General features: G+C 61.3%; 1 protein-coding gene across 19 annotated transcripts in view; it reads right to left on the bottom strand.

Annotated features, from left to right (window-relative positions):
• JAKMIP3 (Janus kinase and microtubule interacting protein 3) overlaps nt 1-25,242 on the bottom strand; it is a 94,915-nt gene that overhangs the window by 18,970 nt on the left and 50,703 nt on the right. For 5 of the 19 annotated variants that reach the window (XM_060404839.1, XM_060404837.1, XM_060404843.1 and 2 more), the window contains exons 4-20: nt 19,192-19,407; nt 17,746-17,865; nt 17,076-17,222; nt 16,712-16,843; nt 15,578-15,613; nt 14,137-14,196; nt 13,227-13,358; nt 12,752-12,880; nt 11,654-11,737; nt 10,623-10,685; nt 10,264-10,362; nt 9,414-9,512; nt 9,257-9,316; nt 6,573-6,638; nt 5,567-5,635; nt 5,408-5,485; nt 1,337-1,540 (exon numbers count right to left, since the gene is read on the bottom strand). In XM_060404839.1, coding sequence (XP_060260822.1) covers nt 1,337-1,540; nt 5,408-5,485; nt 5,567-5,635; nt 6,573-6,638; nt 9,257-9,316; nt 9,414-9,512; nt 10,264-10,362; nt 10,623-10,685; nt 11,654-11,737; nt 12,752-12,880; nt 13,227-13,358; nt 14,137-14,196; nt 15,578-15,613; nt 16,712-16,843; nt 17,076-17,222; nt 17,746-17,865; nt 19,192-19,407 — 1,794 coding nt within the window. The remainder of the gene's footprint in view (nt 1-1,336; nt 1,541-5,407; nt 5,486-5,566; nt 5,636-6,572; nt 6,639-9,256; nt 9,317-9,413; nt 9,513-10,263; nt 10,363-10,622; nt 10,686-11,653; nt 11,738-12,751; nt 12,881-13,226; nt 13,359-14,136; nt 14,197-15,577; nt 15,614-16,711; nt 16,844-17,075; nt 17,223-17,745; nt 17,866-19,191; nt 19,408-25,242) is intronic. The other 14 variants (XM_060404841.1, XM_060404846.1, XM_060404840.1 and 11 more) reach the window with 9 other exon arrangements.

Raw genomic sequence — 25,242 nt, 5'->3', positions numbered from 1 at the left:
CTTTCAGGATTTTCACCGATGCACTTGGTGGGCAAATCCCACAGAGCAGCTGTCACAGCGTCTGGGTGGGGCCTTGGGCTGCCTTCCCCACCGACTTCTGGGGCCTTGGCTGAAACATGCCTGCCTCAGTTTCTCTGACACAGCTTCTCCGACACAGCTTCTCTGAGTCTGCTCTTTGCTCCAACAAAAGAGAGGGCACCCCCTCCCCAGCCTCGGCCATACTCCCACCTCCGGCAGCTTCAGATCACAAGTCACTATGCTAGAGCCCAAGCAAACGGTAAGGGCCTGATTCATGGTCCTTCCCAGACGTCGCTACAGCAGCGCAAGGGTCAGCCTGAAGGGTCGCGGAGCCAGTCGGGGGAGGACGTTGCTGGCAAGGCTGACCGCACAGCTGGAAAGCCTAGTCTTCATTGTGGTGCACAGAGTCGGTCAGATGGACGCGTGTGTCCACGCCCGACCTGGATGCCTGGCCTGGACCCTGGATGAACCTGGGCTCTGACACTGCCCGTCTGAAGGGAGTGAGGGGTCCTCACACTGACCACCTCGGATCTGACAGCAAGGGTGCTGGTAGCCAACAGTCCTCTGGTGAGACGTCATCCCTGACACTCATAGGACACCTGGGTCCACTAGGTTATCTGAACACGGAACACAGCCACGCGGCTCCTTCCAGGCCACACTGCCCGCACGGGGAACTGGAGGCAAGTCTCACACACCAAGGCTGCTGGTCTGGTGTGTCCCTCATCCCCCCTTAGAAATGGACTGGCCAGACTGGCCCAAGGCCACGTGCCTGAAGGTCAGGAGAACATCCCCAAGTCCCAGGCCCAGGAACTGCTCGCTGTCCCCCAGACAACACCTTCTTCAGACCTTACCACTGAGGGAGGAGTCAGGGAAGAGACTGGTATCAGGGGCCCCTGAAGGGGGATGTACCACCCAGAGGCCTGGGCAGGACGGCCCAACAGGCTCGTCTGGAACAGGCAGTCTGGGAGGGCCCCCCGTGGCCAAGGCTAGTGAAGAGGTTGGCCACTGTGCGTGCGGTCATTACAAGGGCACCTGGGAGGGCCCAGCCAGTGGAAGGCCCTGGCCAGGCAGATATGGTCCTTGGAGGCCTGGCCATCAGAAGGCGAGGGCATAAGAAGGACTGCCCCAGCCGGTCACCCCTGGCCCTGCGATGCCCTGCCCCTCCCGTAGGCCCCACCTCGCAGTGCCCCGCCCCGCGGCACCACGCCCCTCACGTAGGCCCCGCCCCGCGGCACCACGCCCCTCACGTAGGCCCCGCCCCGAGGCACCACGCCCCTCTCGTAGGCCCCACCCCCACGGCACCGCGCCTCTCCCGCACCTGCTGCGCCAGTTGCAAAAGCTCCATGCGCTCCCGCAGGATCTGGGCGTCCCGCTCCCGCAGCTCGCTCATGACCTGGCGCTTCCACTGCTCCACCGCCACCCCGAGCTTCTCGCGCTCCTCCTCGGATAGCAGCTCAGCCACTTTGGCCCCGGCCTCCTGCTGCAGGGCATCGTACAGCATGGCTTCCAGCTCCAGGATGCGCTGGGGGCGGGAGGGGTCATGTCAGGCCTCGCCTTCTTCCCGGGGACTGTCTGGGGCCGAGGCACCCCGCCTGGGAGCCAGGGCACCTCCGGACCAGCCCAAAGAGGGGACTGCTGCCTCCTGGACCAGTTAAAGGATGTTCTGGAGGGTGGAGCCAGTCCAGGAGTACTTATGTCAAGAGCATCCCTTCCCTGCGATGTTTAAGGTGCAATAAAACATTAGGGATGCTGGGGTCAGCAGAATTCAAAGGTGGAGTAGGAGGTCGGCCAAACGGGCGGTGGTCTGGGCAGGCATCCCTTGAGGAAAGACAACAAAGGCTTCTTCCTTTGCTCACAACTTCGCCAAACCCTGGGCTTCTGAGTCGCTAAAAAGGAGGAAGGGCGGTCCCCACGGGTTTGTCTGCAGTAACACAGAGGGGCCAGGCTGCCGGCTCTGTGGCCCCACTGCCGCCTGTGCGGGTGACTCGTGCCCCCAAAGCGGCGTCAAGTCCTAAGCCCTGGAATCTGTGGACACGGGTCATTTGGAAACAGGGTCTCAGCAGATGTCAGCCAGCGCACCTGAGGCCAGACTGGGTTAGGGGCCTCCATCCACTGACTCACGACCTGAGAAGGAGAGGGGACTGGTGGCAGTCGTGGCAGGTGAGGGGAGCCAAGTGATGGCACAGCAGAGGCTGGGGCAGCGCGGGCACAGGCCCGGAGCACCCGAGGCCCCGGGAGCTGGAGCGGGCAGGCGGGCCTCCCGAGTCCTCTGACGGAGCGTGGCCCGGCCAGCACCTTGGGGTCAGGCTTCGGGCCTTCAGACTATGGTGCACACACCTGCCCCCCGTCGCCTCCCTTCTCTTCTGTCTGTCTGTCTCCCTCCCTGCTGCTTGCACACGTGACCTCACCTTCACTTCAAGCCCCCAGGTGCCCAGCCTCTGCCCAGCTCACAGCTTCCTGACCTCCTCTGTCCGTGGTGCACCTATCGACGCCCCGCCCACAGTGCCTGGGTGGGCCACGCTGGCCTAGGCTTCATTGCACGAAGCCCTCCAGCCCCCACTTCCAGGCAGCAGGCACCCTCGTCAGCCCTGGCTCATGGTGAGGATGCTGAGGCGGGCCGCAGAGACCCCTGGGTGGACCACCTGCACAGGGCCTGCTGAGGGAGAGACACTGGGAGTTCCAGCCCCAGCCCTCGCACCCCCAGGGGCTCCATCACAGAGAACCTGAAATGCTGCCCGTCCCTGGTTCAGTCACTCAGTCACGTCCGCCTCTTTGCGACTCCACGGACTGCAGCACGCCAGGCTTCCCTTTCCTTCACCATCTCCCAGAGCTTGCTTGCTCAAACTCCTGCAGTACCACCCCTGAGCTGTCCCCAGAAGCCAAAACACAGACCTCGTTATAAATGACCGAGGACTCAGCAGTTCGATCTGGAGCACTTTCAAAGCTCGTTCCTCAGGAAATTTCATAGATACAATCTTGAAACAGCCAAATTCTTCCCATCAAAAATGTACCCTCCTGAGAAACAGAATATCTCCCGTCCTATCAGTAAATAAGGATGTCACAGTCATCAGTGACTGCAGTCCTCCAGTGTGAGCCCTGAAGGAACTCGGGGAGGAAAGAACGCCTGCCATCCAGCAGCTGTCAGCCTGCAGCCGCTCCCCACGGTGAACCCGAAGGAAGCTCAGGAAGTGAAAAGCACAGGACAGCGGCCCGGGACAGCTGAGGTGCGCATGAAAGGAGTGGTTGCAGTGAGCCCAGACTCTTGCATCTTCCCAGACACAGAAGGGCACTACATTCCTTGACTTAGATTATCTTGTTTTCTTAATGCACAATAATCTTCTGATGTTCAGACTACCTGCTCTTTGTTGCAAAACTGAATCTGCCTGTGATGTGGGAGACCTGGGTTTGATCCCCAGGTTGGGAAGATCCCCTGGAGAAGGGAGAGGCTACCCACTCCAGTGTTCTGGCCTGGAGAAGTCCATGGACTGTATAGTCCATGTGGTCATAAAGAGTCGGACACGACTGAGTGACTTTCACTCGCCTCCTCTGAGCTGTTCTCTCAGAGTCACTTGAGATGCTGCCTGCTGGGCTTAAGTCCTAAAAATTTCCACTGAATAAAACATAACTGTTAACTTCTAGGCTGTGACTATTTTTCAGGTCAATGTTCCTCACAAATGAATGTTTCCTCTTCAGGCAAAGTGACTACTGGGCGTGCTTTTGGCCGAGTAGACGTTTTAGGAAATGGGGGGAAAGAGCCCTTTGTTCATGTTATTGTTCTTGACAGGCGCAAAATCAACTGTCCCCAGTCAGCTGTCACGGCTAGCTCACACCACACATCAGCTGCCACTTCTTAGAGCTTAGTGTGTTTCAGATAAGCTACGGCTTGCAAATAAAGGCAGCTGAGTGTGGGGCTTAACACGCACATCACAGTGACTTCACCCCAAGCCTGCGGGCAGAGATGGGCTGACCTTGCTCACGTGATGCAGCTGCTTGAGCCACAGCCACCCAGATGCCCAGAAGCTGGCTCTGTGCCCAGGGCCTGCCCCAGGGTGAGGACCGCCCTTCCCCCTGAAATCCCAGGTGTGGCTCCAGTGCTCAGAGCAGGGAGGGTGTGGAAGCTGGCAGGGCCCCCTGCCAAGGCATCCCAAGGTGGGTAGGTGCCCCCTCCTGCACAGGGTTCCGTGAGTGGCAGATAAAATGGCTAATTGTCCAGCAGGAAGTGCAGGCTTAACTCTGGCATCAAGGAAACCAGGGTTGGGGACTTCCCTGGTGGTCCAGAGGTTAAGCATCCGCCTTCCAATTCAGAGGATGCAGGTTTGATCCCTGGCCGGGGAACTAAGATCGCACATGTTGTGGGGTGACGAGAGAAGCCTTCCAGCAGCAACACGGGGAGCCCAGGTGCCATAGGAGGACCCAGTGGGGCCACAAGAGAAAAGAAAGCCAGGGGGCAGCACGGTGTGCAGCCCGCCTGCCAACACTGGAGAGGGGGGCCCGGACAGCGGCACCCGGGGCACAGCCTGACAGTCACCCCACGAGGAGGCCAGCGTCTCTGCAGCCCCATGGCGCCCCTCGGGGCTGTGAGCCGGAGCCCCAACCCACCGCCCCAGGGTGACGCTGTCTGCTCCTCCAGCCACCTCGTGGGCCACGGGACAGCACCCCGCTCACAGCGTAGTCTGCAGGCAGGGGACAGAGGCCCACGCTGCCTGCAAGGGCTGCCCTGCCCGTGACACTGACCTACAGGTGTGGCTTACTGCTGCAGAGGAAGCGTGGGCCCCGCTCCTGCAGGAAGCACCTCTGTTGAGCCCAGTTTGAGGAGCTAAGTGTGACACTGACTCGGGGGCCACCTTGAAACAGAAAGGCTGCCTGAGGTGCAAATGAAGTTTCTTCCCACGTCCTCCAGCTCACTTCAGTGAGGACTCACTGACAGCAACGGAGACAAGTGGGCTCTTGGGGTCGACCCCACACGGGGCCTCCCTTCAGGTTTGTCTGGGGACAGGTCTCCTGCAGAGCAGGTGGGTGTGCCAAGGGCAGGTGAGCAGCTCGTGATGCCGGTGGACAGGGAGAGATGAGGGACAGACACTCGGCCATGTTCCTCTCATTCATAAATGCATCGTTTCAATAAATTCTGTTTTCTCAGCTCAGTTCAAATACCCACTTGACCTCTGCTCATTTGCCTGCACTCCTGGGGCCAAGGGTGGCCAAAGGGGCAGTAAGGCGTCCTCGGAACTCGCTGGGCAAGGGGTCTCCGGCAGGAGAAATTCAGAGAGTGAGCCAGTCACACAGGGCGCAGGCCCTTCCCAGGCAGGCCTGGGTCCACGTGGCCCCTGAGGCACCACGCGGGCCGTGGGACACCATCCCCGTTTCTGCCCAAAGCCCGCACGGCTTTCACCTTGTGAGCCTGGTCCAAGCACTGCTTCCGGTAGTCGAGCTCCTCGTCCAGGTAGCCCTTCTGCTTACTGAACAGCTCCTGGAACACAAGGGGACCCGTGTCTGGGCCTCGTGTGTGGGACGTGGTGGCGCTGGGCTGCGGGGCCGGGCGTGCACCCACCTTCTCGCTCTCTAGGTCAACCATCTTCCGCTGCAGGGCCGACTCCATCTCCTCGATCTGCTGGAGCCACTGGGCACAGACAGAAGGTCCCGGCGGCCGCGAGCCCCGCGTCACCCCTGGGTCAGCAGAGCCCGCCTCCCCGGCCCCAGGGAGACGGCCTGGGGCCGTGGCCCGTCCTTCCTGCTCTTCCTTGGGGAGGGAGGGCTCAGCCCCAGCGGGAGTCAGAGCTGGGCGGGCGTCATGGGCTCATGTGCCCACCGTGCAGGCCAGGCCCGGGCCCCACCTCTCAGCCCCGCCTGGTGTCCAGGGAGCCTGCCCTCACACACCCCCGGAAGAGGAGCGGTGTCAGGAGGCCTGTGCTCCCAGGAGCTGGCCTCTGAGCTCCTACTTATGGGCACAGACCTCCATGCCCTGCTGGAGGCCTGTGGGACAGGGTGCTCACTGCAGGCCTACCAGCGGGTTCTGGCTACAGGTGGGGCGGGGGCGGGGGGAACTAGCGGCAGGTGGGTGGTCCTGGGAGCAGAGAAGCGGAGGGCGGGGGGCCCAGGAGGGCGGCCCCCAGAGGAGGGTCGCGGCAGGGCAAACAGAGGCAGACCAGGCAATGGCAGCGTGGCTGCTGGGCTGCCCAGCCGCGTGGGGTTTGGGCAGAAACGGGGAAGGTGTCCCACGGCCCGCGTGGTGCCTCAGGGGCCACGTGGACTCAGGCCTGCCTGGGAAGGGCCTGCACCCGGTGTGACCGGCTCACCCTCTGAATTTCTCTAACAGACCCACCGTGACCCCAGCCTCTGGGGAAATCGGGGCCGAGCTGGCCTTGGGGAGACCTGCCTGGTGGGTGTTGTCTGACTCATGTGTGTGCCAGGCCTCCCGAGCAGCCAGGCTTAGTGGACCCCGGCCCCCGCCAGCTTCCATCCCACCCCCTTGGGTCCCCCCCCTTTCCCAGGAAGAGCATTTCCTCTGAACTGAGCCAGAAGGGACCCGGCCCTCCCCCGAGCGCGTCCACTGTTACCTTCTCGGCCAAGGTCAGGACTGTCCTGGCTTGGATGACGACCACTTGCTCCTCATTGGTCAGATTCTGCATTCAAGAGCGGAATTCTCATACGGTCAGCGGAGCGCCTTCCGGGGTGGGGGGGTGACAGGGCTGGGTGGGTGGGTGATGGGCGCTCAGTGGGGGTGAGTGACTGGCACTGGGTGGGTGGGGAGGTGGGTGATGGATGCTGGGTCGGTGGGTGGGTGGTGGTGATAGGTGCTGGGTGGGCAGGTGGGTGGTGGGTGGGAGTGGGTGATGGGCGCTCAGTGGGGGTTGAGTGACTGGCACTGGGTGGGGGGTGGGTGATGGGCGCTGGGTGGGTGAGTGGGTGGTGGGTGATAGGTGCTGGGTGGGTGGGTGACAGACACTGGGTCGGGGGGTGAGTGACTGGCACTGGGTGGGCAGGTGGGTGGTGGGTGATAGGTGCTGGGTGGGTGGGTGACGGGTGCTGGGTGGGGGGTGAGTGATTGGCACTGGGTGGGCAGGTGGGTGATGGGTGATGGACGCTGGGTGGGCAGGTGGGTGGTGGGTGATAGGTGCTGGGTGGGTGGGTGACGGGTGCTGGGTGGGGGTGGGTGATGGGCGCTTAGTGTGGGGGTGAGTGACTGGCACTGGGTGGATGGGGAGGTGGGTGATGAACGCTGGGTGGGCGGGGGGTGGTGGTGATAGATGCCAGGTGGGTGGGTGGCGGGTGTTCGGTGGGCATGGGAAAGATGAGGTCACAGCTAAATGTCACTGTCACTAACAGGCCCTTCCGGGAGACTCTAACCCCCTTCGCTCTCGGCCTTGCTGACTCCCACTGAGCCTCTGGCTTGCCCCTCTGGCCCTCTCACTGCAGGCGACCATGCCTAAGTGGGCAGGGAGCAGGATGGGACGGTGGGTGGCGGAAAGAGCAGCCAGGCTTCTGCACTCTGTCCGGATTCTTACTCAAAGCCAGCTCTCCTCACGTGCGGCCTGAATTATTAAAGCACCGCTTACACACGTGAAGCGAAGATCAAACGTCCCTGCTGCTCCGCCTTCTCCCTGCGTGTTTTATTCATGCCTCATCCCAGTGGGCCCATCCGGGTGGTCCTTCTAGGAGGGTGACCCCGGCCTTGGGGCCGGCAGGCTTCCTCAGAGGATGTCCCATCTGCATGAGCACCAGGGGCTGGAGGGGGTGAGCCGGGCTGTCCCCACTGCTGGGCCCAGCTGGGGGCTGCCGGGGGGTGGCGGAGAGCAGAGACAAGGGGCAAGGAGTCTGCTGGGATTGCTGAGCTGAGCGATCCCTGGCTCCTTCGGGAGCCGCTGGGGTCGCTGGCACACGGAACTGGCAGTGCGTCCTCTGTCCCTGCCTCTGAGGCCGCACGATGGCTCCAGGGCACGTGACCCTGGCGCTCCTGGGAGGGCAGCTGCGGGGCTGGGGACTGGGCAGGCCTGGGCTCATCCTCGCTGGCCAACACGGCAGCTCTGTGCCCCTGGGTGGTGCCCTGTGGGGCCTCAGTCTCTTCAGCTGTGAACTGAAAGGCTCCCTGGAGCCCCTGGTGGGGCTGGTACTCAGGCTGAGCCCGGAGCACACGGTGAGGATGGCCATCCTGCTGTGGCCTGCTGCCTCCGCTGCCCGCAGCCGGGGTGGAGCGGGGAGTCCCAACCCGGGGTCGGGGCACAGCAGGTATGGCCAGGAGGGCCTCCCTGTGGAAGCCGCCCTACCCTCCCACCTAAAGGGCAGGGCAGGGGGCAGGGAGGAGGGATTCCTATCAGCGCAGAGCCCTGAACATGCGGGAGCTGCTGGGAGAACTGGCCCTGAGCGTGTGCACGAGTGCCTGGGTTTTGGTGTACATGCGTGAGTGCGTGAGTGTGTGTGTGTGTGTGTGCGTGCTTGCACGCATTTTTTCCTCCATCTCTCACGTGAAGTGCACCTATCCTAGAGCTTTGATCTCTCTTGAGCACAGTGAGCAGGACGTGGAGCCCAGGGTGCTTCACAGGAGACTGTGTACTTGTGAGGGGACATTCTGGGGTGTGCACTGGGGCCTCTGCCAGCACAGATGGTCACCCTCCCCAGGCGGGGGCTTAACAAGTACAGGAGGGGGCGTGGGGGGTGAACAGAGAACAGATGGAAGGGTGGCGGAGGATGGATTCAGAGACGATGGATGAAGGGACGATGGATGCAGGGGCGATGGGTGAGGGACGATGGGTGGAGGGTGGATGGAGGGGTGCAGTCACTTATCCAGCAATTCATATTCTTTTGAGGAATTTGCTGTAGAGATTGGGACTCTGCCCTAAGTGAGATTCGGAGATTGTTCATAGGCTCTGCTCCTCCGCCAAAACTAGGTGGGAAGCCCTGAGTTCGAGCAGTCTAAGTTGGACACGACTGAGCGCTGAGCCACTGAACTGAACTGAAGGCACCTTAAGGACCCCCAGCCCCCAGCCCCACCAAGGATGTGGAAGAACTTCAAGACCGACAGGGATTCAGAAACTGAGGACACGGGGCTAGAAGCATCTCTGCTGGAGGAATCGGGTACACTGTGAGAAAGAACGGAATTTCTCGTAAACGCCAGAGGGCTGGTCAGCAGCTCTGGAGGCGGGTGCGCCCAGGGCAGGGGCCGGGCACCGCGGGACTCACAGGGGCCCTGGGCCGTGCAGGGCGGCGCGCGGGGAGGCATGCACAAGTCAGGAGAGCGACCTACACTTACGGCGTTGTCCCCCAGCAGGTCCAGCTTCTTCATCAGCTCTGAGACCAGGATGTCCTAGAAGCGGAGACACAGCCGTGCTGGACCAGGCGCGCGGGGCGGGGCGCGCGGGGCGGGGCGGGGCGGGGCCGGCGGGGCGGGGCCAGGGCGTTACCGTCACGCCTTCCGCCTCGCAGTACGCCTGCAGGGGGCTCTTCCCGTCCACGAAGGGGGTGTGGTGGAAGGTGATGGCGGGAGACTTCCTCTCCCTCTCCTAAGACAGACAGCAGAAGGCTGGGCACACGGGGGTCCTCTCCCTCCTGGGAGGGCAATGCGGGGGCCCCCCGGGGACACCGTGAGAATGCGAAGCCCACTGAACAGTTAACGTGGTCTTTGTGAAAATGAGACCCTGGCTGCCGCAGCCGTGGCCACACCCTTCGGACCTGCCCAGGGGACAGCCTGAGTGGACACTGGCGGGAGCAAGTGGGGACCTCCGAGCCCAGATGGCCCTGGGGACTGGCTCCCGCCCGGGGAGCCCCGTCGTCGGATGCCCCGAGGGACTGGGGCAAAGGGAGGGCCCGGAGCTGTACGTGGGCGCGCCTGCTCTGCTTTTTGTTTTCCTCCAAGTGACACGGCAGGACTCACAGCCTGGGTGGCACCAGCTCGGGACAGCTCCCTGCCACAGCCACCCCTGCCCCCACCCCTGCCCCTGCTCCCCTACCCCATCCCCTGCCCCTGCCCCCCTACCCCATCCCCTGCCCCTGCCCCTGCCCCCCACCCCATCCCCTGCACTCCCTACCCCATCCCCTGCCCCTGCCCCCCACCCCATCCCCACCCCCCTACTCCATCCCCTGCCCCTGCCCCCCACCCCATCCCCACCCCCCTACTCCATCCCCTGCCCCTGCCCCCACCCCATCCCCTGCCCCTGCCCCTGCCCCCCACCCCTGCCCCTGCCCCTGCACCCCCTACCCCATCCCCTGCACCCCCTACCCCATCCCTTGCCCCTGACCCCCAGTGCCCCCCACCTCCAGCTCCAGGATCCGGAACTCCAGCAGCTCGTTCTGGTCCTTCGCATCCTGGACGTCGTGTTTTAACCGAGCTTCTTCTGTCTCCATTTGTTTAATCTATAAAATAAATCGCAGGAGGCATCCTGGAGGCCACTGGAGGCCAAACTGGGCTTCCCTGACAGCTGCTGGCATTGCAGGGACAGCTGACTGGCCCAGGGCCCCCATCCGAGCCCTCCCTCCAAGGTGAGTCCACACAGGGCCTTGTGGCAGAGACTGGGTGGGTCCCTAGCAGGTGGGCAGCAGGTGGGCAGGCGGGGATTCCTGTCTTCCCGGGAAAGCAGCGGGCCTCTCAGACAGACGGGGTGGGGCGGGTATACCTTTTCCACAAGCTCCTGATTTCTCCGAAACAGCGCTTGCTTCTCTTCAATCCACTTCATATCCTTGAAAAGTAAATTGAAGCCGAGAAATAAGTGCACTGAAGGACACAGCTGTGATTTACATCACGGTTCAGCAGGACAGAGGATGTGACGAAAGGACTCAACAGCCAGCTTCTGAAGTAACCGAGAGTGGAGCACCTGTCCCGTGGCTGATGAAAACCCAGGTTCACCCCTTTTCTTGGAGGGTCTCGGATAGAGGTGGATGGCACCCAGGCTCGTGTGAGCCAAGGCCAGGAGCCCGCATGGATATCACAGGTCCAGGGGACCCTGTCACGTAGCCAGTGGGAGCCAGGAGGTTGAGCTGGTGTGGAGAGGACAGGTGCGGTCCTGGGTGACCTGGGTCCTGGGTGATTCGGGGCCTCGGGCACTCTGGCGAGGCTGTGGCAGTGAGGCAGGGCAGTCACTCAGGTTCTTGCACTGTCTGTCCGTCCAGCCATGCACCGGGCAGTCGATACCCCAGGGCCTCTGTGGGTCTGCACCGCACTCGGCTGTGAGCCAGGCCATCTCTAACCCATACCCTCACAGCCCCCATAGACATCTTCCAGCATCGTCCTGCGTCAGGACCATCCACAGGTCGGGGGCTGCGCAGAGAACACGGATGGGGGCCCTTCCCTGGGATCTGAGGAGCCCAGAGGGGCTGGCCGTCCCAGGGACTAAGGGGAGTGGTGGAAAGCCCTAGGGCCTGGGTTCCCGGCCCTGAGTGAGGAGGTGGATGGGGCCTCCGGTCAAGCCCAGAGAGGCTTGGTCAGGAGAATTCGCGCCTCGTCCCCGGCTTACTGTGGAATTCTTCCAAATACACGTTGCTTCTGCTTTTAAATCTTTTACTGAGGTGTGATGTAAACACAGCAGAGAGAGCTGGGGAGCGTCTTCAGTGTGCAGATGAAGAGTCCTCACCCATGCACACACCCGAAGACCTCCGCCCCCCCAGGTGCACGGCAGGGAGGCCCCGGGGCCCAGGCCCGCACGCTCACCTGGCCCTGCCCAGCCAGGGTCTTCTGCAGGTCCTCGATGCGTGCCTGCGCCCGCTGCACGTCCGCCTGCAGCTGCTCACGGGTCTGTAGGATGGGAGGAGGCGAACATCAAACTTTCCCTAAGAGCCAGGCGGCCCCCAGACCTGACACCCAGGACACTGTCTGCCAGTAAGGGGTGCTCAGGCGGCCCCCAGACCTGACACCCAGGACACTGTCTGCCAGTAAGGGGTGCTCAGGCGGCCCCTCAGACCTGACTTCCAGGACACTGTCTGCCAGCAAGGGGTGCTCAGGCGGCCCCCAGACCTGACTCCCAGGACACTGTCTGCCAGCAAGGGGTGCTCAGGCGGCCCCCAGACCTGACACCCAGGACACTGTCTGCCAGCAAGGGGTGCTCTCGAATAAAGGGGGAACTTGGAGGCTTAGCGACTTCGCTTAGATTACACGGTATGATCTGTGGGTTCATTTGGGGGATTATCTGGGGAGATCCTCATTTACAGGATGAAAGAGGAGGCTTGAGCGGCTGGGTGCTGGCCTAAGGGGGTTGGCTTAGTCCTGGGGACGACAAAGACCAGGACACATACAGCCGGGTGGCCGAGCGACCTGCCCGGCACAGCCCCCAGGCACCTCCCTTCCCTTCTGGAGCCTCTGGCCGCCCTGGGTTCACCTCCTTTTCCAGACTTCGCTTTCCCTTTCTTCCCCAGAGCCCGTCCTCCTAAAGCCCTGGGCTCCCTGCTGCATGAACGGCTCCTGCCCAGCCCTCCCGGCTTCCACGGGCTCCGCCCTCCCTGTAGTTCACCTGCTGTTGCAGGGGCTGGGCGCAGGGCACTTCATCTCAATGGGTGCCCTGGCTCCTGGGAATGGCTTTCAGGGCAAATGGACAAGAGCAGTGAGATGCCTCACTCAGGAGGGCAGGGCAGCCCGCCTTGGCCCGGGTCCACCCGCTGCCGAGTGACCGCCAGAGCAGCGTCCCCCGGGCCTGACCGTGACCGCAGGAGGGGAGGGCCCGGCCCAGAAGGCGCACGTGTCCCTGCCGAGGCCGGGGGGCAAGCGGGGAGCCTGGCAGAGGCCGGAACGTCGTGGAGTGGAAGTCAGTTAGACCTTAACTTCTCGCTCTGCGTCCAGCGTCCCTCCGACCTGCTCCTGCAGCAGCGCGTAGGCCCGCTGCAGAGCCTGGTACTCCATGGTTAGCTGGCGGAACCGCAGCTCTGTCTCCTCCTTGGCCATGCCCTGGAGAGGCGCACGGAGACGCTGCGTCAGCCACGCCCTTGCCCGGGAGCACCCGGGAGACAGGCCCTGACCCCTGGGGCGAATGGCCGAGCTGGCTGCTCGGGTGAGCCTCCTGGGCCAGGGACTCAGCTGGGGCCCACCTGCCACGGTCCTGACCCTGCACCCTGGGTGCTGGTGCCTACCCACTGCTGGGTGGTTCAGACTCCCCCCTTGAGAGGGTGGGAGCGCTCTGTACCACTCTGCAGAGGGGACCCGGTACAGTGATGTGAAGCAGATAGGGGTGTGTGTGTGAAGGTGGTTCAGGAACAGCCAGGCAGGCCTGTCCTGAAGCCCCATGAGAGGTTACCTCCTCCAGGTCGTCGTCTGGGGTGCACGGGGTCTGGTCTGTCCTGTCTGTTTGGTAAGAGATGGAAGAACCGTCGGACTCCAGAGAAGCCTCTTCATCATATCCAAAGAAGGTCTCCACGACAACCGGCTTCTGACCAAAAGGGACTGTGTTAATCCAAACCCAGACCACTGGCTGGCAGAGCTGCCAGCTCTGTAGGGGCCTCCTCTGCCGCCCAGCGCACTCGGGTGTCTATCCTGGACTGCCCCCGGTGCTGCTCAGGCCGCCAACCTCGACCAAGGCCTCCACTATCTTACCTGGGCTGGTAGAGGGCAGAGTGGGACAAGGCCCTCCTAACGGCCTTTCTAGGGGCCAGACAAACCTGTATTTGTGCCTAGGAGTATCTACCAGCCTGTATGAGGATCACTGTTGGCTGTTCCAAAACCAAACCAAAAAACGTATTTTGTAAAAAGCAAGTTAGATCCTTTGGGAATATTCTGGGAATGTTTCCCAAATCTCATTTAATAAAAATCACAGGTTTATCAAAAAGGACTATGCCTCAAAGAAACACCCCAGGTCTATCAAGTCCCCAAGGGGTGGTTTTTGCAGGGGTCTGCCGGGGAAGGACACAGGGAGGCTGCCTGCAGTCCTGGCTGGATGCGGGCGCCAGCGGCGGGAGGGCCAGGCCCCTGGCTAACTCCTCCTCCTCGTTATTACTGTTGTGAACCCACATCTCCTCTTGGAAATTTAAAGGAAACCAGGTTGGGTTTTTTAATTTAAAATACAGAGTACTCGCTCTGGGTCATGTTTTGCTTACTTCATAATAACAATTTTTAGAAGTAAGGAAACCATTTTCTCTTCACCTCTGAAGAAAAAGTTTCTTTCCTGTTAAACGACTTTTTAAAAATACACATTTCATGTACTCGTTTACCTTGGGGAGTTTCGCCATTTTCTTTCTTTGTTTCCGATATCTTAAAAGCTTATCACGTTCCTGCAAAAACCAGTTGAGATTTTTTGAGTCATTGATGGGCTCTGCCAGGTTTAAATGCACAGGTTAGTATTTCCAGGTCATCATCTGAGCGGATGGGGTGGTCTCAGGACCAGCCAGTGGTCTGCAGTGTTCACCAGTTCAGGGCAGTTTGCTCTGAGAGTTTGGATGGTGCATCTTCCCAGCCTGGGCGGGAGCAGGAACCGAGGCCTGGGTGTCTCTGAGCTCACTGTCTGGGGCTTCCTCCCCATCTGGGGTGGGGCCCTGCGGGGCAGGGGGTTGACGGGCACACACTGAAATGGAAATTTGAGAAGGACGGAGGGCCCAGCCCTCTCCACTCGCCCGGAGTGGACCTCTACAGGGTGACGTCCACACGGTGGAGACAGGCCTGCTCTCTCCAGAGCGCTAGGCTGCGTTTGTGGGACCATGTAGGAGCCAGCCAGGCCGTGGGGGCTGAGTGCCCTGGGGTGGGAGGGGGACCCAGTTCTGAACCAAAACTACCACCTGGGACACTGGCCGTTTCCCTGGCATCTGTGCAACCCTAACGGGTGGGCTCTCTCGGTTACCACGGCGAGGTTCCTGGGCAGGCAGCACTGGGACCAGGGAACCACCCCCGCCCGAGTGTGCGGCTGCTTCCAGCTGCACCAGGAGGAACCATAGGTGTAGGGGCCCCGGGAAGTGGGAGGAGCTGTAGGCGGGGACAGTGAGGGCGTGGGAGGGGCCGTAGGAGGGGATGCTGGGGAGGTGGGAGGGGCTAGGAGGGGACGCTGAGGGAAATGGGAGGGGCTGTAGGCGGGGACGCTGAGGGGTGGGAGGGGCCGTAGGAGGGATGCTGGGGAGGTGGGAGGGGCTAGGAGGGGACGCTGAGGGAAATGGGAGGGGCTGTAGGCGGGGACGCTGAGGGGCTGGGAGGGGCCGTAGGTGGGGACAGTGAGGGGTGGGAGGGGCTGTAGGAGGGGACGCTGAGGGGTGGGAGGGGCTGCTGAGGGGTGGGAGGGGCTGTAGGCGGGGACAGTGAGGCGTGGGAGGGGCTGTAGGAGGGGACAGTGAGGGGTGGGAGGGGCTGTAGGAGGGGACAGTGGGGCGTGGGAGGGGCTGTAGGCGGGGACAGTGAGGGGTGGGAGGGGCTGAAGGAGGGGACGCTGAGGGGTGGGAGGGGCTGTAGGCGGGGACAGTGAGGGGTGGGAGGGGCTGTAGGAGGGGACAGTGGGGCGTGGGAGGGGCTGTAGGCGGAGACAGTGAGGGGTGGGAGGGGCTGTAGGCGGGGACAGTGAGGCGTGGGAGGGGCTGTAGGAGGGGACGCTGAGGGAAGTTGAGGGGATGTAGGAGCGGCTGGTGAGGAGGGCAGTGGGAGGGATGTAGGTGAGATGCTGAGGGCACTTACTAACACGCTCTTCACGTAGCCAGCGGTCTCCAGGGTCTGGAAGAGAGGAGGCGTCTTGGAGACTTAGGGGCACAGACCTTGCCCGCGCAAGCCCCAGGGTCCCGCCGGCCCCCAGTCTCTCCGCTTCCCTATGCAGATTCCTGTGGCTCTCCTCAGACCCTTCCCTGAGAGGGCAGGCCTTCCCTGGGCTTGGTCCTTCCTCCCTAGGCTGACGCCGCAAGGGGAAGAGCCTTCAGAGGCAGGGGCCGGAGTGCATTTGTAGCCAGGGTGCTTTCGTTTTCCTCTGCCCCTCGTATTCCTATTATTGAGGGGATGGACGGTCACTGGCCACTGAAGGGACCAGAGCACTGACCTCAGGCCCCGCCGGAAGGCTGGGTGGCCAGAGCCCATCCTGACCACTGGGCGGGAAGTGACAGAGAGCTCCGCTGCTGTCCTCTCTTCAGCCCCCACCCCCATCCCCGCCACCACCAAGGGCACAGAACGACCCAAGCAGCTGGTTCTGAACTGGTCTGACCTTGGAGTCAGTCTAGGTCCTACAGAGGACTAGCAGATGCCCTAATGAGGGTAACTGGACGGCAATCTGAGGAAGGACTATTGGAAAATTTGTGCTGGGGGTGGGGGATGCAGGGAGAGGGGGATGTCGATGGAGGTTGGCTCCCCAGAAAGGCATGCCCACACTCCATCCCCAGACCTGGGGCTGTGGCCTTGTTTGGAAATGAGGTCTGTGCAATGTGGCTAGGTTACGGATCTTGGGAGGAGACCATCCTGGGTGGGGATGGGCGGTGCCCAGAGAAGGGGAGGGGGCTCGGAAGATGGCTGAGATCAAAGGAACGTGGTTGGCGGCCATCGAAACCTTCCTGTCCTCCCCAGCAGCCCTGGCGGGAGCCCGGCCCTACCCCACCCTGACTCTGGATCCTGCCTCCAGCACGGTAAGAGGCCCAGGGTGGACACAGGCGTTGTTGCTGCTCTGACAGCCCCAGTCCTGAAGGGGAGGAAGCGGAGGGATTTGGAGGGGCAGGAGCCAACCCCTGGGAAGAGACTCGGCCTGTGTCCTGGGTCCCGGGGTGCCTTGTGGGCATCAGAGCGGGGCAGGTCTGAGAGGGGGCCAGCGGGTGGGCGGCGCCCAGCGGTCACCTTGGAGAGCTCGTCTATGAGGTGCTGCTGCTCAACAATCTGCAACTTCAGGAAGTCCACCTCCCGCTCGTCCTGACTCTGATCCAGGTCGTTCAAGGAGCTGGGTCTCCGTATGATCCCTGCTCTCTGCCTCTGAAAACCAGACGGACCACACAACATGTGGAGTTAGGTGCCCAACCACTGAAGGGCAGCTGAGGTCTCCTCACCCCGCCTGCCTGCACCTCAGAAGCCCTGTCACTGGTCACCCCCGGGGCCTCCCTGTCGGCGAGCTCCAAGGCCCACCGACACCAGTGAAACGAAAGCCTTGATCTTGCTATTAGACCTCACGTAGAAGAGGCTAGTTACAAAAGAATGGCCTCCTTACCATCTCTATGTTCTCCTGGGTGACAAATTTTAACTTGTTTTCCATCCGACGTAAACTGTGGGACAGATCTTCGTTCTTCCGAGTAAGGCGTTTGTTTTTGTCCAGCAATGGCTTGTACTGACTTTCAGCTTCCCTTACACGCTTCAACTGAAAGACGAGATTAATTATGTATTATGATGTTTAAAAGCATCACAGAGAACCAGCAGCCTCCAAACAGAGGTGTTGACACAATCAGAACAAGCCTTGTGTTCCATGGAGGTCGGCGGTCTGGCCGTGCACCCTGTTCTGTTTGAAAGAGCTATGGGGAAACGGCCCAGTCTGTGAGCCTTCCGCCACCTGGGAGAGCTCACGTCCCAGCAGCCAGGTCACTGGCGAACCTCTGTGGCCATAAGGACTGACGGTGAGGGCGCCTCTAGCAGGCGAGGTCGTCACACGTCTCAGATGACACACAGAACAGAGACACGTGCCCCAGTGACCCAGGGCAGGGATCAGCCAACCAGCGCCTCAGCCCGTGTCTGGTCCCCTACCTCATGTTGTTAATAAAGTTTTATTGGAAACAGCTTGTCACCATCACTCTTCTTTTCCATGGGAATCTTTGGAAGTGGATGCCCCAGCTCCCCCTCCACGGCAGGCATAGGCCCACAGGATTCAGAGGCCTGAGGCCACCCACCAGTTCGTTCCGCTCCTCCGACAGCAGGGCATTGCGGTCCTCGAGTTTCCGGATGATCGCGCTCAGCTCCGCAATCTTAAGTTGGAAACGCCGAGCATCCTTTTCATCCAACTGCTGTTCCTAAAACAAAAATCAACTGCAAATAACTGTTCGTAGACACAGACACAAAAGCCATGGCAAGTCCCAGCACACCACAGAAACCAAGGCACGTCTGTGTCACAATGACCCATGACTCTAATGCCTGGGGGAACTGCGGGCTGCACGCTGGGGACAGAGAGCAGGAGCAGAACTGTCCAGAGTGCAGACGCGGGGGCGAGGGCGTGCGGATGCAGATGCCGCAGGTGGGCAAGACGCTGAGAAAACCCCAGAAGCAAGCACCATGCTTCACGTGGCCGCTGCTGGCTGCAGCTTTCAAGGCGGGGGAGGACTGCCCTGCACCGTAGCGGGGGCCTCACTTTCCTCGAACTATAATGTGAGCCCAGGAAATGACGTTCAGCTTAAGACTTTCGAAAGTGAGATTCCCAGGAAGAGTGGTCCCTCAAATTGAGTTTTTAAAAGGTCACTTTGAGAGCCACTGGAACTTACTAAAAAAAAATCAATGAAACCATTTGATCTGGTTTCAGACTCTCTGGAGTTAATGGGATCTGTCGGGTGCCAGAGCTGGTTTTAACCCAGTTAAGCCATTTATATAACAAGATTGTAAAATGTCATGCTCCATTCTTGAACAATCACTGCCCTAGGGCTGGCTCGGCTCAAACGCAGCTCTGTCCTCAAAGCAAACAGACGCAAGTCCGGGAAGGACCGGGTGACAGTTCCTCATTCAGCAGGTGCAGGAGAGGCGGGGGGGCCGACCTGGAAGGACTGTGTGGAGGGTCTGTGGAATGGACCCTTTCCAGACTCCTGGGACCCCGCAGAGGGCTCTGAATGAGGAGCGGTGAGAGGAGATGGGTGGGGTCACAGCCCCGCGTGGTCACGCAGCCCGAGGCTCGGACAGTGGCGTGGTCACAAGGAAAGTGGGTGCCGGGCAGCTGGTCACAAGTACAGAAACCACGGTGGGAGGGTCAGGGCCAGCAGAGGGCAGAGCCTGCGTACGGTGATGAAGCTGCCGGGCTACCTCCCCCAGCAGCAAAGGAGGGCCCCTTAGCAACCTGGGGCTGGCGGTGGAGGCGGGCACAACTGGAAGCCTGAAGCTCAAGGCCCATGGGAGGGACAGGGGAAGGCAAGGCCAGTACTACGCTGCGGCAGCAAGGAGGGAAGAGAGAAGTCTCTGGGCCCTTTCAGCCAAGCCAAAGAAGCCGAGGGTCCCCCTGGCCTGTGGGCTGCAGACATGGGCAGAGTCCCCGAGGCTTGGGCTCGGGACTCCCCAGGGAGCTGCCCACGGGACCATGAGCCGCGCGGGGGCAGTCTGGGCTCTGGGTCGGCCGGGCGAGCGTGGGAGGTGCTTACAGGGCTTCCCGAGTGGTCTGAGGCGTCTCCTGCACCGCTTGCGTGAGGAAGCTCCCGCCTGGGGCTGCCCGGGTGCCGGTCGGTCTCTTTGACCTGGGACAGCTGCTCGTCTAGAGCCTCTTTTTGGAGCTGGAGTCTCTGAGCATGCCCGGCTTGAACCCCTAACTCTCTCTCCAGCACGAAGACTGCTCTGTCTTTAAATTTTATCTCCTCCATCTACAAGGAGAACAGAACACAATCACACACGCAGGCAGGTGAGATGCAGTTACTATAGAGACAGGCAGTGACTCGAGCACAGGCGTCGGGAGGGGCCCCTGCTGAGCAGCCCTGCCAGCCTCTCGGGCTCTGAGGCCCGGAGCAAAGCCTGGGCTGAGGGCCGCGTGCCCCGCCCAGGCCGCTCACGGCTCTGCGGCTCCGACCAGGCGGGCCGGCTGAGGCCGCCTTCCTGGACTCCGCACAGCCTGCCCGGTCTCCCGGGCTCCCGGCAGGCCTCCCCTCTCCCCGATGGCCTGCAGGGGCTCCTCAGCCAGCGGGGCCCGCAGAGACCACCTCCACCGCCCGCCTTGCGCTGAGCGCTGGGCAGAGCAGAGCCACCCGGTCCCCATACCCCGTCAACAGGATGAGCGAAGCTCGTGTTAAAACCGGCAGCTGTGGCTGTGGAGGAAAAGGAGCTGTGGGGCCCAAAGCCCTCGTGGCCTCTGTCTCTCCGCTCTGCGGACACCCGGCCTGGGAAGCCTGGATGATAGACGGGGCCAATGCACATGGCCTCCTGCACCGGCCTCTCCTGGCTCCGAGGAGTGGACGGAAGGCAGGGTTCTGCCTGACTGCAGGCAGAGCTACATTTCAAATTCTGCTTCCTCTAAGCTAAGCCTCGGGTTGGGGGGTGGTCCCTGAACCAGCAGGATCCAGACTGGCAGGGAACCGGGGTGGTAGTGGGGGGTCCACAGCCCTGTCCACTCTCCCTAACATGCTCAAGCTCCTGACAGTGTCTGGCCTTCCAGACCCCTCCCAGAGGCCACAGGGGTGTCCCTGAGCGAAGGGCAGGCTGTACCCTGGAGGAGGAGCAGGCAGAATGCCCCCATGCAGCCCCGTCGGTGCTGGGGATGTCCAAGCAGCATCAGATTCACAAGGGGACTCGATTTAAGACACATCCCACACAGCAGGGAAGCGCAGGCTGCGCTGCTGCTTTGCTTGCTGTGCAGGGTTTGAATAAGTTAATAAATCAGCCATCTGCTGAAGTCAGCTTGGAACAAAGAGTCGCCATATCTAATTAGCCCAGATCACAGAATTCACGGGCAAGCGACGCGCCGAGCAGAGGAAAAGAAACCCTCAGCCGTTAAACCCCACTGCCCGGAGCACAGGGCAGAGTGGAGAGAGGAAGCCCGCTCAGTTAGCAGAAGCCAACAGGCTGGTGAAAACACGGCCCGCCAACACGCGGCTGGCCTCACATTTAGCCCCTTGCACAGACACCTTGGAAACATCTCTGTTCCTTCATCAGGAAGCATGGAAGCAAGGGTCTCCACACACAGGCCCTCTCAAATCAGTGATTTCAGCAGACGGTTTAGACCAGAAAGCTGACTTCCAGGAGAAGTCATCACACGCGCCACGTAGCATGCTCAAGTCAGACGCGGAGCTCTGTGATCCGCCCACAGTGGGATGTGCGCCAGCTTCCCCTGAGGGCGGGGCTGGATCTCTGAGGATGAAAACGCCTCTGAGATCAGTGTCTGCAGGGGCCTTGTGCTCCGCGCCTGAATGCCGAGGGTCACGCTCCTGCATCTCCCGGCCCTGCTGTTTGGACTCAGAGGCCTGTCTGTGGAGGCAGCATGGGTGGGTGCATGGCGGGGTCGGCCAGCTGAGGGGGGATGCCCTTTGCCACGTGAGGCCCCCACCTCACTCTGGGGGCTGCTTCCAGCTAGGGGTGCAAATTCAAACCCAGGTAACCGGACGGCCAGGGAAGGCTCAGCGGGCAGCTCCACCTCTGGGGGCTACAACCTTGCACGCACGGCCGCCTTCCTGCAGGTCTTCCTGCTGTGCCCAGTAGGGGCTGTGGGGTCCTGGAGGGCCCGGCTGCAGAGAGCAGGGGTCACGACCCATCCCTGCCTGTGTCGCCAGCCACACCCACGTCCACAACCCAGGGGACCCCGCCCTCCCTGGAGCCCAGGACGGGGGCTTTCAAAGCTGACACAGAGTCGATCAGGACCGGTCAGTTGGCCCTGGCCACCTGCCCTCACCCAGACTGTAGCAGTGGCTTCCAGTGGGCCTCCCGTGCCCACTCATGCCCCACCCCCGGCCTCACAACACAGCCAGGGAATCAGATCTCACCACTTCCATGCGTCCCCAGGTACCAAGAGCAAGATTCAGAGTCCTTGCTGGAGGCCGCCTGCTTCCAGAGGGGCTGCCTGGCCCCCCCAGCCCCACTCCCTGTTGCGTGGGTATGAAAACCCGGGGGTCCCTGGACAATGGGTCCTGAGAGAAGGGCACAGGAGGCGCTGAGGCAGGAGCACCGCCCCTGCCGGAGGGAGAGGGCACCCTTCTCGGACCATCACCCCACCCCCAGCACAGGGCAGGCTCAGAGTGGGTGCACAGAAGCAGAGCCGCAGGGGAGCCTGGGACCCACACTTACCAGCACCAGGTGGGGTGAGGCACGCTGACATGGTCTAACCACCCCCCTCCCCGAGCTGAGGCTCCCTCCAGCTCCTACGCCCCACAACGCCCATCAGGGATCACCATCAAGCCCAGTGCAGCAGCCCCCCCCCGGGGACCCTCCCTGCCCAGCACCGGACAGGCGAGCACACAGCTGCCTCAGGAGGACCGCTCCCCAGAGAGTGAACAAGCAGCGGAGTGTGAGGCAGTGCCTGGTCTCGCCCTTCCTTCTTGGGTTTATAGGATTTTTAGTAGCCATCTGAGCTGGCATTTTAGTGAGTGCCCGATAGACATCCTCTCCTGATTCCAGAATGGCACAGCTCGAAGGTGCCCGGAGCTGCTCCTGGGCTGAGAGTCCGGCCCCTCCCCGCCCGCGGCAGGCAGCCTGGTCCTCAGGGCAGGTCACCAGCCTGGTACGGACGGGACGCAGGGCACGGGCCTGAGCTCAGTGAGGAAGTCAGAGTGGACGGCTGCTTGGCTTCCACTTTGATAGGAGCCACCCCCCACCCCAGACCGAGCTCTCCAGAGACACCGTGCAGCTGTCCGGGGCCGCCTGAGGGTCCAGATCCCCTTCTGTAAAGTCCGGGGAGCCGGGCGGCAGAGCCATGGGCGCCGCGAGAACAGCGGGTGTGGCCTCACGTGGGGTGTCACCTCCTAAGGTCCCCGGATGCTCTGATGTGAGCCCCCAGGGAGAAGCCCCAGGGAGTCCCTTTTCAGGAGGGGCCAGCTTGCAGCCCAATTGGCCTCCTGGGTTCTGTCTGGGTGTACTGGCTGGCTACCCATCGCCACGCAGCTTCTGTCTGAGACCTCCATGACCTCACCTCTGGCCAGCACCCAGCGTCCTGGGGCCAAAACAGGGACCTAACTGTCCACAGCTGGTCTGGCTCCACCCAGTCAGCCCACTCCTGCCCACGCCTGGTCCTGTGGGGGCTCAGCCTCAACCTCACCAGGGCCAGCCCACTGTCCACTGGCTCTGAGACGTGGCCACAGATGACCACAGAATCCCCTTCAGAACTTGTGAGCTGCACTTTGGAAGACCCCAAACAGGCCAGAGCCCCAGGGTAAGGGCCAGAGTGGCTTGGACGAGCAGGCAGGACCCAGCCCGAAATGCCAGCCGCAGTGGACACACTGCTGCCCGAGAGCCTCTTGCTTTTGCCACTTGGGGGTTGTCATGTTCTTTGCAAAGTGGCCGCTGCGTGTTGAGGTCCACTCTCTCTGGCCCCCTCCCTGCTGGGCCAGCTGCTGGCACGGCTGTCCAGGCAGGCTCCCTGCCCCCACGTGCAGGAATTCAGCCCCGGGTTTGCTGAACGCAAACACACTCAGCATCACACTGGGCAGAGCCCCTGTGCTCGGGGTGCTGGCTGCATGTGGACACGGAGGCCTGGACCTCCCCTCACGCTCCTTAGCTTCCCATTCAGGCGGCCCCTGGCCACCATGCTCCGCCCTTGGGCTGGGCCACAGCAGGGCTCCCGGCTCCCCCTTACTCGGCTGCAGCCCTGTGTGTGCACTGGCCCCTGTACAGCTGCTCCCGGCTGCAAGCGCCCTCACACGCCGGGTTCTGAGTCCAGCACTGGGCAGTGCCAGGGACAGGGAGGAGGGGACCGCCTGTCCCACAGGCCACTGCTCCACGGAGCACCAGTTGACCCCAGACCCCCCAGAGCCATGGGCCCTCCTCCCAGGCCCAGGGAAATTGTCACCACCCCCCGGGAGGGCCCGTGCCATAGCCCGGGAAATAGCAACGCTTGGCTTGATGGCTCTAAGGAACTGCGATTATCAAACATCGTCCGAGGTGTTCACAGCCAGGTCTCTCCACGGCGGGGCCCTGAGACCCTTGCCAGCACAGTCAACCCCAGTGAGGAGTAAGTGGACCTCACCGCGAGGCCATTGTCCTCAGCTCTGGGCCCACATCCCTCCTCTGGCCCTAAGCCCCCTGACCCCCACTGGTCCCACATGGTGGCTCAGGGCTGGCCCTGCCCTTGCACAGCCCCCAGCCCGCTCCCTCTCCCGGCCAGGCCTGACCCAGGCAGCCTCTGGACCACATCCACCTGCCACTTTTCCCCACTCCCCCCTTTCCAACCTCCCTCTGAAAATTCCCCAGCCACCCCATTCCAGCCGAGACCTCCCCATCCCCCCAGTCACCCCAGAAGTGTTCACACAGTGGGGCCGGGCGTCGACCTGAGTTCACTACCAGGTCCAGGGCCAGGACCTCACACCAGCAGGAACCTGAACAGGAAGGCTGAGCAGGTGCTGGGCCTCCGTTGGCTGAGAGGAAGGGGCTCATGGGAGGTGAGAACTGGTGTTCACTCTGACCCCGTTCTCCGAGCTCCTCCTGTGTGCTGGGCCTGCGGCTGAGACTTCACGTGTGTTTTTCATTATTTGCTGACGTGGCACAGAAACAGAGCATCGATTCATACTGATATATGAGGAAGCTGTTAACGGAGTAGATCCTAAGAGTTCTCATCGTAAGGAAAATTCTTTCAAAATTTTCTCTTGATTTTTTTCCTTTTTGTCTCTACATGAGCTGATGGTGCAGACTGGTTGGTTCTATCGCTGTCACTTCCCACTCTTTGCGAGCCCATGAACCGCAGCACGCCAGGCCTCCCTGTCCTCCACCATCTCCTGGAGCTTGCTCAAACTCATGTCCATCGAGTCGGTGATGCCATCCAGCCATCTCATCCTCTGTCGCCCCCTTCTCCTCCTGCCTTCAATCTTTCCCAGCATCAGAGTCTTTTCCAATGAGTCAGTTCTTCACATCAGGTGGCCAAAGGATTGAAACTTCAGCTCAGCATCAGTCCTTCCAATGAACACCCAGGACTGATTTCCTTTAGGATGGACTGGTTGGCTCTCCTTGCTGTCCAAGGGACTCTCAAGAGTCTTCTCCAACACCACAGTTCAAAAGCATCAATTATTCAGCGCTCAGCTTTCCTTATGGTCCAACTCTCACATCCATACAGGACTACTAGAAAACCATAGCTTTGACTAGACAGACTTTTTGTTGGCAAAGTGATGTCTCTGCTTTTTAATATGCTGCCTAGGTGGGTCATAGCTCTTCTTCTAAGGAGCAAGCGCCTTTTAGTTTCATGGCTGCAGTCACCATCCACAGTGATTTTGGAGCCCAGAAAAATAAAACCAGTTACTTCACCTTTCCCCCATCTATTCATCATGAAGTGATGGGACCAGAGGCCATAATTTCAGTTTTTTGAATGTTGAGCTTTAAGCCAACTTTTTCACTCTCCTCCTTCACTTTCATCAAGAGGCTCTGTAGCTCCTCTTCACGTTCTGCCATAAGGGTGGTGTCACCTGCATATCTGAGGTTGTTGCTGTTTCTCCCAGCAATCTTGACTCCAGCTGTGATTCAGCCAGCCTGGCATTTTGCATGATGTAATCTGCATGTGAGTTAAATAAACA

This window comes from Ovis aries, chromosome 22 (assembly GCF_016772045.2).
Source record: "Ovis aries strain OAR_USU_Benz2616 breed Rambouillet chromosome 22, ARS-UI_Ramb_v3.0, whole genome shotgun sequence".
Lineage (NCBI taxonomy): Eukaryota > Metazoa > Chordata > Mammalia > Artiodactyla > Bovidae > Ovis > Ovis aries.
The sequence above is the reverse complement of the archived record's forward strand: the minus strand, read 5'-3'. Positions and strand labels throughout refer to the sequence as shown.